Source organism: Coturnix japonica, chromosome 14 (assembly GCF_054131305.1).
Source record: "Coturnix japonica strain WE chromosome 14, WE-NBRP24, whole genome shotgun sequence".
Classification (NCBI taxonomy): Eukaryota; Metazoa; Chordata; class Aves; order Galliformes; family Phasianidae; genus Coturnix; species Coturnix japonica.
Genome location: NC_140676.1, coordinates 1,993,482 through 2,008,026, shown reverse-complemented (window position 1 = coordinate 2,008,026; position 14,545 = coordinate 1,993,482). Strand labels below are relative to the sequence as shown.

General features: G+C 42.6%; 1 protein-coding gene across 6 annotated transcripts in view; it reads right to left on the bottom strand.

Annotated features, from left to right (window-relative positions):
* MEGF11 (multiple EGF like domains 11) overlaps positions 1–14,545 on the bottom strand; it is a 254,537-nt gene that overhangs the window by 33,949 nt on the left and 206,043 nt on the right. For all 6 annotated transcript variants that reach the window (XR_014934255.1, XM_015873314.3, XM_015873316.3 and 3 more), the window contains 3 exons: positions 13,910–14,073; positions 13,387–13,489; positions 671–817 (listed from right to left, as the gene is read on the bottom strand). Coding sequence is in view for 5 of the 6 variants with exons in the window: in XM_015873314.3 (XP_015728800.1) it covers positions 671–817; positions 13,387–13,489; positions 13,910–14,073 (414 nt within the window). In the remaining variant the exon portion in view is untranslated. The remainder of the gene's footprint in view (positions 1–670; positions 818–13,386; positions 13,490–13,909; positions 14,074–14,545) is intronic.

Sequence of the window (14,545 nt, the reverse complement as noted above, 5' to 3'; positions counted from 1 at the left end):
CTTGTTTACGTAGGAAGAAGGTTGCATCAGTGAACACAGGTCCCTCGGGGGCAAATACAGCTTTCCAGGTAAAGTAAATGAGAGGATTTTTATCTCCTTGACACATTTTAATATGTAGCAGCAGAGCATCAGACGAGAGATATTTCTGGCTGCCGTGATTCTTTTTCTGGCATGCAAGAAAACGTCGCCTTGTTATTTTGATAGCCAACACTCATCTACTTGTCATTATGTGATGGGCTGTAGCTGACTCTGCTTAGCAGGTATCCTACAGCTTCTTGTGATATATCCAGAAACTTGATTCTACCCACATCTTGCCAAGTTAGTCATGAAAAGTTGTCGCTCCTTTCTGAAAGACATGGCTTGGTGGGCAAGGTGATGATGGCTATGGGCTGGACTGGCTGATCCTACTGATATTTTCCAACCTTAATGAGTCTACAATTCTATGGTTCTGTGATTCTTCTAGGTCTCCTGTGTCCTCTAGGTACTGTGGAAGGGCACAAGAAACAGACGGCAACACTCTACCCAGCAGAGCCTTGTCTTCTTGGCCAAAAAGCATTTTTTGAGCTAAGTCATCAGCTCATGCCACTCAGAGACTCACAGCTTTCTCTGGTGCCATAGATAACATTTCTACCTGCTTTGCTTCTGCCAACACATCCATGGGAAATCTTACTTCTTTGGCACAGGGGTCCTCTGTAGCCAGGTGCACAGTCACAGGTGCCGTCCTCCGGAGAGCAGGATCCCCCGTTCTCACAGCTGCAGGAGATGGAGCAGTTCGGTCCCCAGCGGCCCTGGGTGCACATATTGTCACAGTGGATGCCTGAAGAACACAATGGCACTCATCAGGTTTCTCACAGCTTGCTCTGCTCAAAGGAACATTTGGGTGTGTTGACATCTCACAGTACATCACAGAGCAAACAAGGGAGCATGGAAAAGAAATCGCTATTCTTTTATCTGCTACATAAAGTAAAAAGTAAGAAAATGCCAAAGAGGTGAGTTCTGTAGGTGTCAGTCAGCTCCTGTGCAATCCTTAGCATCGTTTAAGGAAGCTCTGCATGTCGTCTGAGAGATGAAGGTCAGGAACTGTTTTAAAGTCACAAAGAATCTCAAATAATTGGCCTGGAAATATGCAGTTGATTGAAATCTGATTATTTAACTGTTGTGAACTGGAAGACTGGGAAGAAAAATTCAACGTTCTGGGGAAAAAAAAAAAAAAGAAAAAAAGAAAAAAGTCTAGTATTTGGTTTCTTGAACATGTGCAAATTCAGTTCAGTGCTGCACATTGCTCACTTCCTGGCTCACGGCACAGTGCTCAGGGTTATTATGCACTTACTCCACATCCACCCAGAGCTCTCTGAGTTCTGTGTTAATGAACCGAGCTCTGATCTAGCAAGCGGCCATATGTGCCATAGACTGATCATCTGCATGTTAAATGGAGACTGAGACCTGCCAATCTAGCTCCCAGTGACTCCCAGGGTTGTTGTTTGATATTTATCATCATGAAAAGCAAAGCTTGGAAACACTGAAGGAAGCAAACAGCCAGAAAGCTTAACATAAGGCTCTTGGCATCGTTTCAGCTGATTTTGTTTAAACTGGTGACTTTTAAAAACAGCCCCGTGCCATGGCTTGTCACATGGATGTAAGCTCAGGATCTGATCCAGAGCACTGCCACTTGTTCAAGAGACTCTTACTCCTCTGGGACAAGGCACCACCAAAACCTGCAATTAGCAGAGCTGTTTGCATGATCAAGGGCTCCTCGGATAGAAAAAATTCTGCAGGATCGTGAGCTAAAAGAGACATTAAGCAGAGCAGCTGCAGGGAGTGGCATTAGCAGCAGCACACCGACTTACTGATAACGACAGAAAAAATGAATCACAGGCTGGCTTGAAAATTTTCCTAACAACATTAGCACACCGGGTGCTTTACAACTGCTCCACCAAGATTTGATGGCATACACATGCCCTGGCTCGACTTGCAACACGAAGATGTTCTTTATCATCCATGCACATGTCCCCGCTGCATAATGGGATAAATACAGGCAAGAACCCTGAGAGCCCCAGCCGGAGGCTGGATTAGTGCATGGCTAAGGAGAAACACAATCCCAAGTCATTTCCTACACCTCTGATAACTTCATCTGGATGCTACAGGTAATGGACTGCATTTGTGAAGCTGCGATCTGTACAGTCACCAAACTTTGAGGATTATTAAATCAGCTAAAAGTCATTATAAACACACTTACAGTGCAGTTTCAAGTTGGTTTTATAAATCTCTGAAGTTAACACAGTAAGAAATACTGCAGAGCCAAAATTTCCCCTTTCTGAAGATTAATCACACAATTATAATTGTCCCTTCCTAGAAAATCTAACCAAGTCTGGCAAAAGTACAGTTGGAAATGGGGTTTCTAGTAATGCATGGCCAGAGTTTTATTTATAAAGAAGCACGGTCTGTGCTATAAAGCTTAATAAAAAGCACATTAAAAGACAGTAAGAACATAATATGAGCTCAATCACTTAATATTTAAGAAAAGATATCTGAAGACATGGAGAGCAATAAGAGAAAGAACATTTGTATTCGTAAAACCAAGAAAACCAGCAGCTTTAGCACAGCCCTCCCCACTCTGTAGGAAATCCCTGCATTATGTGAACAGTAACTGCTGTGTGCGCACCTACATAATACATCTGCAGTGCTCTGTAATTAAAAATTAATGCGGTAAATTGTAAATAAATGAATGCATTTCATACTTGTACATCTACTTATGATCATTCATCGCTTCTAAGGGCCGATCGCAAGCACCCAGAAATGAAATTCAGACGCAAAGTGGGAAAATGTGCCTCTTTTCCTCCTGGCTGCAGTATTAAAAATGCAGCTCTCTCACTGTGAATGAGCTATTTATAAACGGAGACAATTAAACAGCATTATTTCCTGTCTCTTTCAGCAAAGTTTGGGGAAGAATGACATTGACTCCTTTCTCTGGTAAGGTAGCTGAATTAGGATGCCGTGGCTGTTCCTTGCAGCAGCGAAGTCCTTCCTTTAGTAATGAATAATGAGGGATGTCTTCCCGCTCCTAACGAAGGCAATGAGTCATTGTGGAGCCGATTGTTGTAATGAAATGTAAAGGGAGGGGAAAGGAAACCTTCTAGAAGATGCTGATACCCATTACAGAACGTATTTGTTTAATAATTTTCAGAAGGCAACCGAGAAGGGGCCGCAATCAATTTTATTACTTTATATTACTCCAAGTTAATTGTCATGGAAGACTTCATTTTTGGAGGCTCCTACACGCACTGAATTGCAAATGTAAATGAGAAGTTAAAACTGCATCTGGACATGCGTGTCTTAAGGAACTGTGCTAAAAAAAGAGCCCCTTAATTTTACAATTCCCAAACTTGGCAGCAGATGAAGGAGGAGTCCCTCCCCAACTACTGCACAATTGGAGGCAGCAAAGCAGCAAGCTTTCTGAACATAAAACTTTAACCTTTGCTTGGGAACTCGCTGATGAACATTTCTGATAAGCAATTAGTTTCCAATTTCCAGAAATATAAAAAATGCTGAAGTTGACACATCTCATCTTCACCTCACGTTACATTCGCACATTCCTAACTTACAAACATATTCCTTGTTTCAAAAGCATGATGTAGAGATTAGAAAGACAACTACCAGAAGAATAAGCCCCCAAAGCAGGGGGAATGCAGGAAGCAGTTCTATACATAAACTCTATTGCCTAGATACCAAGAAATTCTCTCACCGCCTGAGGCTGTGGTTCACAATTGCAGACACTAGCATGAAATTACGCTTCTGAGACCTTCTTAAACAATGTTCTGGGAGTGAAATGTAAGTGAAAATCACATGACTTATGTAAAAATTATAGTTACCCACCTTACATGGGCAATGGGCACCATGCAATAGGACAGAGCCAAGCCAAGAGCCGTATCTCCTATGGCTTTGAATCCAGCCTAGAAACAGCAGTAGTGATCCCCCCATCCCTGCGTGGACTTGTGGTACTGCAGACACTCTCAAGTAGGATTTCCAGGGCTATCCTTTCAACTGCTCTATACACAGAATTTACTCCCACCTCCCCATACCTTCTTGCTTCGCACACAATGGGCAGGAAAATTGTGCTAAGTGCCTGAATTGCTCTTGTGTATGCTGTGAAAAACACAACCTTCACCCACCACAGCCATCACAACTGCACTCTTTTAAGGGATAACCACATGGGAGAGCAGTTCCACGCTGTTTGTGCCTAAGGCTATTTCAGGATAATTTATTACCCTGTGGCCAAACCACTGCTGCCTGCGATTGGGAGTATCTTTGGTGCAGGGATGGGTACCACAGGTGGCTTGTGCAGTGATTACAGAACCACAGAGGTTGGAAAAGACCTCCGAGATCCCCAAGTCCAACCTCAACCCATTCCCACCATGCCCACCCACCACGTCCCTCAGTGCCACACCTCTGTGGTTCCTGGACACCTCCAGGGATGGTGACTCCACCATTACCCTCATACCAATGCCTGACCACTCCTTATGAGAATCATTTTTTCCTACTATTCCACATGAAACGTGAAGAGGAAGATGGCAGCCTCACTGGTTGTTTGTATTAAAACATACTTGTGAAAGCTTCAGCTGCATCCATACAACCACCGTGAAGAGGAGTGAGAATGAGAAAAAGGAACAAAAAAAAGCCCACAGCCACAGCACGGGGATATACGGCATCTGTTGAAGAGCGACTTAGTATACTGCTTCCATTAATAACCCTCAATGGCTTCAATGAAAGTTTGTCAAAGTAATGCAGATTTAGTACTGCCTGTAACTATATCACACTGAAGGACTTTGGAAGGTGAATTTTTGGAAAGGCAGACATAGCAGAATTCCCTTTCTTCCCCCTCCAGCTTACTCATGCAATTGCTCTCAGGCTTGGGGATTACCTCTCTGGCTCTTAATAAAGCTTGCTATTGTTTGTCTGCCTCGTCTCTGGATAGTTGGAAACTAATGCTCCAAACACAATAGAAGAACAAAATTGGAAGGAATAAATGAGAACCCGTGCCCCAGGTTTGACCACAGCAGTCCCCATGGCAGCAGCTCCCGCAGCAGGACTGCCGCACTGCCCAGCATCACAGTGTTTTTCAGGGATGGAGGAATGTGATAAATCACAGACTGCTGGTCCCATCCCCCCACACACTTTCTATCTACCAGCGTACAACCGTAATTACTTCTCTGAATAAGATCTTCAGCTTTTTTCTTTTTTTCTCTCTTTTTTTTTTCCTCCCCAATAATAGCAATCTAAAGACAGATGCAGCATCAATTAGCAGTGACAGGAATGATCTCAGCACACATCTGAATCCAACACAAACACTGTGCTCTCCTCCACCTGTCTTTCAACATGACACGAAGTCATAATAATCTCTTATCTCTGGCATCTGAATAGCTCTGGAAAGGGCAGATTTTATGAACAAATAGGCACCGGATTTTGGCAATGCTGTGGAGGCCTGAAGTTTGGTGAGTCACACCGGCTTTGATTGGGAATGCCGAGCTTACTGGTAGTTGATAGAGTATTTAGGGGGACAACCTCAACTGCAGCAACACTGCTTCAATAGCAGAAAATAGCCTGGCAGTTAGAGAGGTGATGATGATGGCAAGGCTATTTTAGCAAGGCTGGAAGCAGGGCAGCAAGCACTCGATAGAAGGGGAATAGGAACGTATCCTGAATGGGATTTCCAGAATGAGCCCCTCCTTCACATAGCCCCTCCTCTCTCCATCACAAAGGCCTGTCCCTTCTGCAGACATCCTCTGGTGGCTGTGCCACACTGAGGTCCCCTGGAAGTCTTGCTTTGGTCTCCTAATTTGTACATTTATTTCCAGTAGTGACTTCTGTATTTATATGTTCACCTTTTGTTTAACCTCATTCTCTTCTCTTTCCGCAGTACTCTCATTGCTGTTACGTTTATGCTTCATCTATAAATTCTATTTAAATCAGCATCATGTTTGAGATTAGATCAGCATGCTTTCCTAAGTGAATACTTTGCTGCTTCAGTCTATAAAAGGTAAAAGAAAATTCGATAAGAACATAAGAATAAAGCTGTCTTATTAGCTCTGGATCAGTTGTTAAGAAGGTGTTATGATAGCATCCGAACACGAGTTCATAAAGAATCCTTGATGCTCTTCTATCATCTTTTGCATTATGATGTTTATTCCTACCTGAGGCAAACCTCGCAGCACAATTCTTGATAACTCAGCTTTTAAGGATGACGAAGAAGTAGAAAATAGGTTTGGGGAGGGCAGCAGATAGAAGAAAACATAAAGGGATCTCCCATAAAATTAAATGGAAACATTAAGAATTGATGGCTGCTCATCCAGTCAGCAAATAAGCTATTTTTGTTTTTATATAGCAAAACTATTCAGCAGCGGTAGCATCAGCCGCATTATGAAAGGACTTCTGTGATGTTTCCAAAACACTCTTCCAACTGTAAAGTTCTTTCAGACCTGCACTGCAGAGACCTTACAACCATACTAAGCACTGCTCACCAGTGGGCTTCAGTGGGGCAGCTCCTGTGTGGGACACCCATCAGTCTAAATGAAAGCTCGACGATCTGGCCCTAAATAATGAAGAATAAGCCCTTCCCTGAAGCTGGTGAAATATTCAGAATTGTCTCTTTTCTCATCATCACATAGGCAATTTATGCACCCATTAATGGAAGTGTTTTTCTGAAAGTAATATACTTACAGTCTAATGCACCTCTGTGGAGCACTAATCCTACCCCTGTTTTTAATTATCTAGAGAAAACTCCAGATATGAATCACCCAACTCAGGGAATTTATGCAATAAAAGCTTCTGAGGCAAGAACCTACCTCATAAGAAATGGAGTAAGTCAAAATGTTTGCTAAAATTAAGGATCATCCGGTTCCCTTTGCTACAAGATACTCTCCTGGGTGCACTGCTGCAGGAAGAAGAGCTGCCAGGAGCAGAAAGGATCTAGGAGGAAAAGTAATGACAGGAGGAAACTCCCACCCCAGCTGCCTTCACCTCTCGCACACGTCCTTCCTGCTTCTTGCTTCTTAAACTCTGGCCGTGATGTCAGGCCAGGGAGGAGCAGGAACCTGGGGAAGATGCAAGCAGGCAATTGGGAGGGAGGAATATGGAAGTGGGAAGAAAACATATTTCCTGCCTTGTAAAGGTTCAATCCCCAGGCCATGAATGCAGCTTAGGTGTACAACTGGATGTGTGCAAGACTCCTGTGCTTAACATCGCTGTGTGAAAGTCCTCTTTTTCTCTCTTGCGTAAGAAGGAGAAGGAGGAAATTCACAACATTTATCACCACAAACCCTTTTCACCGGCAGCAGACGTGTACAGCACTGCAGCTTCTTGGCTGTTTATTGAATGATCTTTCCTTCTTCTCCCTTCGCACACTGCATGCCAGCATCCAGTATTTAGTCTGGTGAAATACTCACAAATAATTTTTTCGCTGCTTCTCGCCCACATTTATTTATAGGTGAATGTATTGTACACACAGCCAAGCTTATATATAGAATGCCTCCATATTAACACGGAAAATAGCCGAATATCTCTAGCATCAAACTTCATTTTTCAGAGCCTGTTAAATTAGTACAGCCCAGGATGCCACCCAAGCTCTATCTTTTCATATAAATTTAAAAGCTGTCCCTTCTTAAGTGAAAATAAAACCAAAAATAAACACAAAGCTAAATGAACTTGCATCTCTCCTTTATTTCTAAGGCTAATACCACCATCATTTGCATGCACGCTTATGTTTAGCAGTAGGCTTGCTGCAGGATCTAATTATAGTGTAAGGGTCTGATCCAACTCCCACTGAATGAGTGGCAAAAATCCAACTGATTTCATGGAAGGTGAAATATGTACTAAAACTGGCACAGGACAAACACAACCAAACCCCCCTCAGATGAGAATCTGGAGCCTCCTAGATGTCTGCCAAGGAAGGCACTGACATAATTTATGTCAGGGCATCAATGATGTCTTTGATAGAACTTCATAATTCATATTTTTTGAAAATTAGCCCTCTATCAGCAGGAGCCATACTTAAAGGTTCCTGTCAAAGAGAGAATTTTTAAGCACGGCCTGACATTAAAATCTTATCAACTCACTTGAAATTAAGTCAATGAAAAATTAAAGCTAATTTCTAATAAGCTTATGTTACATTCATAGGCTAAAGGACACTTGTCGAACCCAGAGAGTAAGCACACCTTTTCATATGGAAAAGATCTTCACTTTTCAAAGGCTGAGGCCAGAGGAGAGACTAAGCTGCCAGAAGAGAGACTAAACTGCATCATTTTAGACTGACTCTTAACATTTCTAGCTTTTTCTGCCTGTTTAAAGCTAATGTAAGGATACAGAATAATCACAGAAATAAATTATTAATTTAAAAATCTGGGATAAGACTGCCAAAAGTGATAAGTGCAAAATATGGTTTAGATAATGGGATTAGACACCTAGAAAATGCATGCTTAATAGGAAATTATTATTGCTCCGTTCTGATGTTTTAGGCTTGGTGTTACAAACCAAGGGAGCGCGAGGGAGCACGACTGCAAAACCCCCACAGAGCCAACCCACAGCACCACGGGTTGGAACACACTGCAGATCTGCTCTGCTGTGAACCTGCAGGTACATAAAAAACAGCCCTCGATTTTCTCTGGCTTTAAAAGCGTGCAGAAAAGTCAGCTACCAATTATAGGAGGGTGTGCTTGGAATGGATCTATTAATGGTGATGGAATTATTTTGGCTTCAAACTAGATCAGCTGGGGACAGGATCCGGCTTTAGAACTGTAAGCTAAATTGTGCTGGAAAAGTCATATGAATATAAACAAAATGTATTTTATGGAAAGCTACAAAGAAAGTTGTTTTTTTTATTGTCTTGAAAGATCACCTTCATGCAGGGAACTCAGAAAAAGTGAAGTTAAAAATACCTTCGAGCTCCCCGTCAAAGTGGTCACTGTTCCTTTAAAATTCAAAAAGGCCTTCCCTTGAGTAAAGCCTTATCAGTTTTACTGAATTAATGTGTCCACAGGAGGGAAGAAACATGTTTCTGTGTTTGAGTGACAGCATAGATGTCACTCGCAGCCTGCAAATGCAGAGGCTCATTCCTCAGAGCTCCCCTTATCTGTGACCAGCTGACGTTCCTGACCCCATAAGACCCTCACACAATCGCAGGTACAAATCCCTACAACCTGAGCCTACCACAGCCACTGTACAGTGCTCCTGGACACGATAACAGACAATTAGGGCTTATGTTGTTGGCAAAGTATGGAGGTTATTGAAGATGTAAAGGACAGCGAAATATATATTCCTCTTTTGTGTATGTTGCAGCTGCTCTTTGGAGACAAGAACGAAGCCTGAAGGGGAAAATACCAACATGATAACAAGATGGTTCTTCTTCTACCACCACATTTAATGTTCACACCATCCAGATCAATTAAGGAAAATCAATGAAGAGTTCCTTTATAATTTACTATGGGATGCACAATCCTTTACCTTCTGTCCCCCGTCTACAACACCACCACATTTCCCCACGTGGTCTGGGGATGCTGACCCCTCCTGAATAAACTCGGCCATTGGGTGATCAGAAAAGCATCAGCTCAGCAGTTCAGTGGGATAATTGAGATAGCATCAGGACGACAGCTCTCCTCAGAAACCAGACAGTGATACGAAACAGGAAAGACACAACTCGGGCTCAGATAAGACAGCATTGCAGATTAAAGGAATTGAGATAAACAGGATTTTAAGTGACCCCAACATTTATGGGAACAGAACGTACCCCCCTGCAGACCGCTTCCAACTTAATCCCACTGTAATATCTCAAAGGTTAACAAAACACACGCTGCCACAATTAACTTGAAACACATCGACTTGTTTCAGGGAGGAAATGAGCTTGCTGTGAGCATCAGCTAGGCCTGAGGCTTTCCCTTCTGTAATGTCGAATAGATTCAGTTGTGGGAAGTGGTACTGAGTGAACCAGCACAAGGCTACATGGTGTGAATTGGTTTAGGAACCCATCAGAATGCCATCTGTGGTAAGGACCAGGTTAGATGTCAGGGGGAAAGGTGGTGAGGTGCTGGCACTGCTGCCCAGAGCTGTGGTGCCTGATGCCGTGGATGGACCCTGGGCAGCCCAAACTGTAGGGTGTGAGATCTACCTATTTGCTTCCAAAGGACTCCCAGGAAATGCTCCACCACACAGCTTTCCTGCACTTCCACTCCCTCTGAGGATTCAGAGAGTGCGAGATGTCTAATTAACCAAATGCAATTAACACTGAAGCACTCCGTTTTCAAGCATCTTCATTTTAACCTGAATGTACACAAAATAGCACCTCTCTTGCAAATGACTGGTAGCTTTAAGGTATGTGTGTGCACACATACACACAGCTGCGAGCACAAAAGGAGTGTCTATCTGAAATGCATGGCAGATCTGGAATGGAGAGACCCTTATTAATCTTTACAAAGCAATCACTCTCATCAGTCAAGACCTGATCCTGCTGGGGGCTACACTTCTCCTCTTTAACCTAGTGACAGACACGTACAAATCTTTTGATTTCAAGGGAAGTATTTATATTCACTATGGTAAGCATGTGAAAGCTGGAGATCTCCCTCACTGCAAGGCCACAGCCTTATTTTTATCTGCATCTGACATTCCCTTCATGGGCAGTAAAAGTCAGCACTGTGCGCGCTTATTTTGGCACTGAGCTGATCTGCACAGCTTTGTAACCTCATAGATGGGACGTGACAATCTCTTCATCATCTTCCACTCTGCCAGGTATTCTCTGCACCCATAACCAGCTTTTCTGGGCTGTTAAACACAGAAGAGTGAGAGAGCAACGCCCTGAATAATGGACTCTGGATGAGTGGCAGTCATAACAGCAGACAAGGGTGGTAGAGCTATTAATTTGTATTGTACGTTACTCTTTTTATTCCTTTTTTTCTTCTTTTTCCAGCCTTCCTCCGTGCTCCAACTATCTATCAGTCTCCCAAGGTTTATACCAGCAACATCTTGGAAACTACTTTAAAGAAAATGGGCTCAATCTTCTCCTTGATCTACACGCAGAACACCGACATCAAGGCAAGGAGTCCCACATGTGGGATGAACATACAGAATATGCTGTTTCAGATGAAGTTTTGTGGCTATTAGGATCAGAAAGCCATGTGAGTTCTCTGTCTGGTGTGAGTGGGTAGGAAAACCTTCAGATGTTCCATGATGCTGAACTTTTCTGATCTTTTTCAGGCCATGCCTAATTAGTACCAAACTCCGAAAGCACAAATTTAAGGCTGAATTATTTATCACACCATATTTATAAAATATACTGCAAAACACATCATGGGCCAGTTCACAACAACTACAAGTAAGATTAATCTTTTACCAATGCCACTCTCCTTAATATGAAAACATAATTATCTAGCTGAAGAGTTTCTGAAATTACATACTTTCAAAGTAGCATGAGCAGAATTTATCCTTGTGTCTCGTGCTAAGCCAAGTGGAAAAAAACACTGAATGCAGAATTGACAAAGCACATGTTGGCTCTGTCTGTCTATCAGCATTTGCAGTGCACACCTTACGTGGTCCTGTCAACAGCTCAGCTCCAACCTGGTCTCAAATGCTAATGTAGTATTTTCCCCCCAGAAACGTGATGCTGAGGAAGGGAGCTCCAGGACTGCAGGGATGTGCTGAAGGTCAAAGTGCTTAATTTGCAGCAAGTGGCCAGCAAGTTAATGCACATTCACCTCACCCAAAATAGAAACTGAAAGAGGCAACCATTCTTACCTTTAGTTGGAGTAATTTGTAACTGCACTTGCTGTACAATTACAGATATGCATGTGCTATGAAAGTGTGCAGTGTACATTCCAAATGCCTTTGAGAAGAAGCCACAAGTTCAGTCTGCAAAGTGTATTTTCTGCACTTTCCTCTGAGATTCTACCTACATTAAGATGTGCAATAAACCTCACACTAAACAAATAAATATATATTAATTTTCTGTACTTTTGAAAACCATTTTGCCCCTCTAAGAAACCCACAATGACTACAGGAAAACCTATCAACTGCTTTTCTGATGGTTATAAATAAAGCACAGTACAGTTTTAAAGTTTGACAGATGGATGTGATGGCAAAGAGGCTCAAAGAATGATGAATGCAGCCCCTGAGTGAAGAACACAAGCTGGGGTGGGCTGTAGTGAGCTTACACAATGGATTTTCTATTGGGCCCAAAGCCCTTTTCAGGGATACATGCTCATCATCTTTGAAAAGCAACTCTGCTGTAAAAAAAACCCCATATTTTTGCATTTTACTTAATTCTAAAAGGATGTTTTTTTATTGTAAGTAAAAGCTTCATTTCATTCCTTTTGCCTCATGCTTCTAAGAGCTGGGCTGTACAGTGAGTGATGCTCTGTCCATCAGAAATGTAGGACGTGAGTTAGTCTAAGGCAGAACTGAAGGTGTAAGGTAACAGCACCCCTGATGCTGGCTGCCTGAGCCTGCCTTGCTCCATACATTCTTCCAACTTGTTTTTGTTTGAAAAACAATTAAATTTTCCAAATGAATGCTGTTAATACCAATGCATTTTGGCTGCCAGTGCAGCTGGTGGCTCTGTAGATATAGGCAAGAATATAAGCTTATTTCCCTCCAGGGACTCTCCGGAGAGCTAGGGGCAGATTAACTCGTATTTTAGGCAGCTAAGTGTGAAATATTAGTTGGATCAATAACTTGTCCCCCACTGCTGTTTATGTCAGCTGTCAAAAGCTAGCAAAGAGACATGTCAGGATGGAGTCAAGTGCAGGGCTGTTTGTTTGAGCTCTGCAGCCTGGACTTTCAGATTTCACTCAAGATTTCTCTCTGCTTCTGTGCAATCAAGAGAATTCTTTATCAAACCCGCATTAATCTGCTCTCCATCGCTACCATTCTGTGCAACAGGAAGCATGGGAAAAGGGCATAGAGACAACAGTTTGTGACAAAACTGGTTTGTATGATGGAGCAGCTGTACTGACTCTCAGCATCCAGACGGCACCTACCTGCATCTCGGGTACAATGGCCACAGGATTCATTACAGCACCAAAACCCCTGTGGAGAAGGTCATTCAAGGAGAAAAACACTGCAGGATTTCCATACAATCTGCATTCCTCCCGAGCATTCTTGGTACAGAAGGCTAACATCTGGCTCCAGGTTTGGAGCCATCCTCAACTCATTTAAATACAAATTTAATAAATGCCAATTTTTGTCACCATCGTGAGTGATTTAAATGTGGGTAAATTCAGCTGAGCTTGTCTCAATCTATTACCTATGAGTCTGCAGTCAGAAATTCATCTCTGTAACTGACGCATTAGCAATAAACAAAGAAACAAACAAACAGAAGTAATCCCAAGTTTTTAGAGTTGCTCATTTTACCTGTCCAGCCAGCAAGGCAGCAGCAGTAACCGGTGACAGGATCGCACCCATCTGCGTGGTTACAGTCACAACGTTCACTGCAATTAAGACCATATGTTCCATCCTTCCAAAAATATAAAATAAAAAAAAAAGAGTCTCAGTAATCAGTTTGGTCGTGGGTTTTTTTTTTTGCTGTAAAATGTGCAAAATCATCTATCATGTCCCTCTTAATGCTGAGTCGCATCTTTTAAATTAACATACAGAGAAAACAGAACAACTCAGTGCCTAAAACTTCTATATAGAACTAAATGAGGAATCGCTCTAAAAAATGATGTTCAAGAAAATGCAGATAATGCTGCAATAGCTCTGATAAAATACAGTGCAGAAGGTAATACATCGACTCGATTGCTCAAACCACAATCTGTCATTTATACATGATTTCCTACAGATATCCACAGACAAAATGAGATACGGAGCCTGCGTGATTAGAAGAGCTATGTGGACTATTTAAAAGGGGATGTGAGACCATTCTGGTTACACTTACAGGGCATGGCTGGTCACAGTAGTCCCCCTGCCAGCCAGGGGAGCACAGACAGAAGCCATCAGCTGGCCTGCAGGCTGCTCCATTTGTGCAATAACATGTCTGGTTACAGTTAAAACCCCAACTTCCACTTGAACATGGAATAGAGCAATCCACTCCTTGCCACCCTAAAGAAAGTCAGGAGAGAAAAAGATTTCAGCACGTTTTCACAGAAAAAATAATGTTTTATTTTTTTTACATAACAAGATTTAAAACTCCCCGCAAAGGTGTGGCATGCATGTTTTCCAGGCAGATCTAGTGCCTTTTTCCTACACAGCACAGAAAAAAGAGACAAGAAAGGCACCTTGCAAACTGTAGCTCTTTGATTCTAGGGCCAGTTTCCTCCTGATCTTGGTGTAAATTAAGACACCAACCATGGGGTCAAGGATTGGCCCTTTGATTATGACCTCTCAGCTTCCTCTGCCAACATCCACAGGTGGAGAAGGGCAGTGCAGGAATCTCTGTGTGGCTGTTTGCCAGGTTATTGCGTCTGATGTCTCTTCAGGAACTGCTCAGGCAGCAAAGAGAGCATAGCAGTGTCTGCTGGAGACTTGCTGAATGCAGGACACTTGCCATTCGATGCTGTTTGTCTCTCACCTC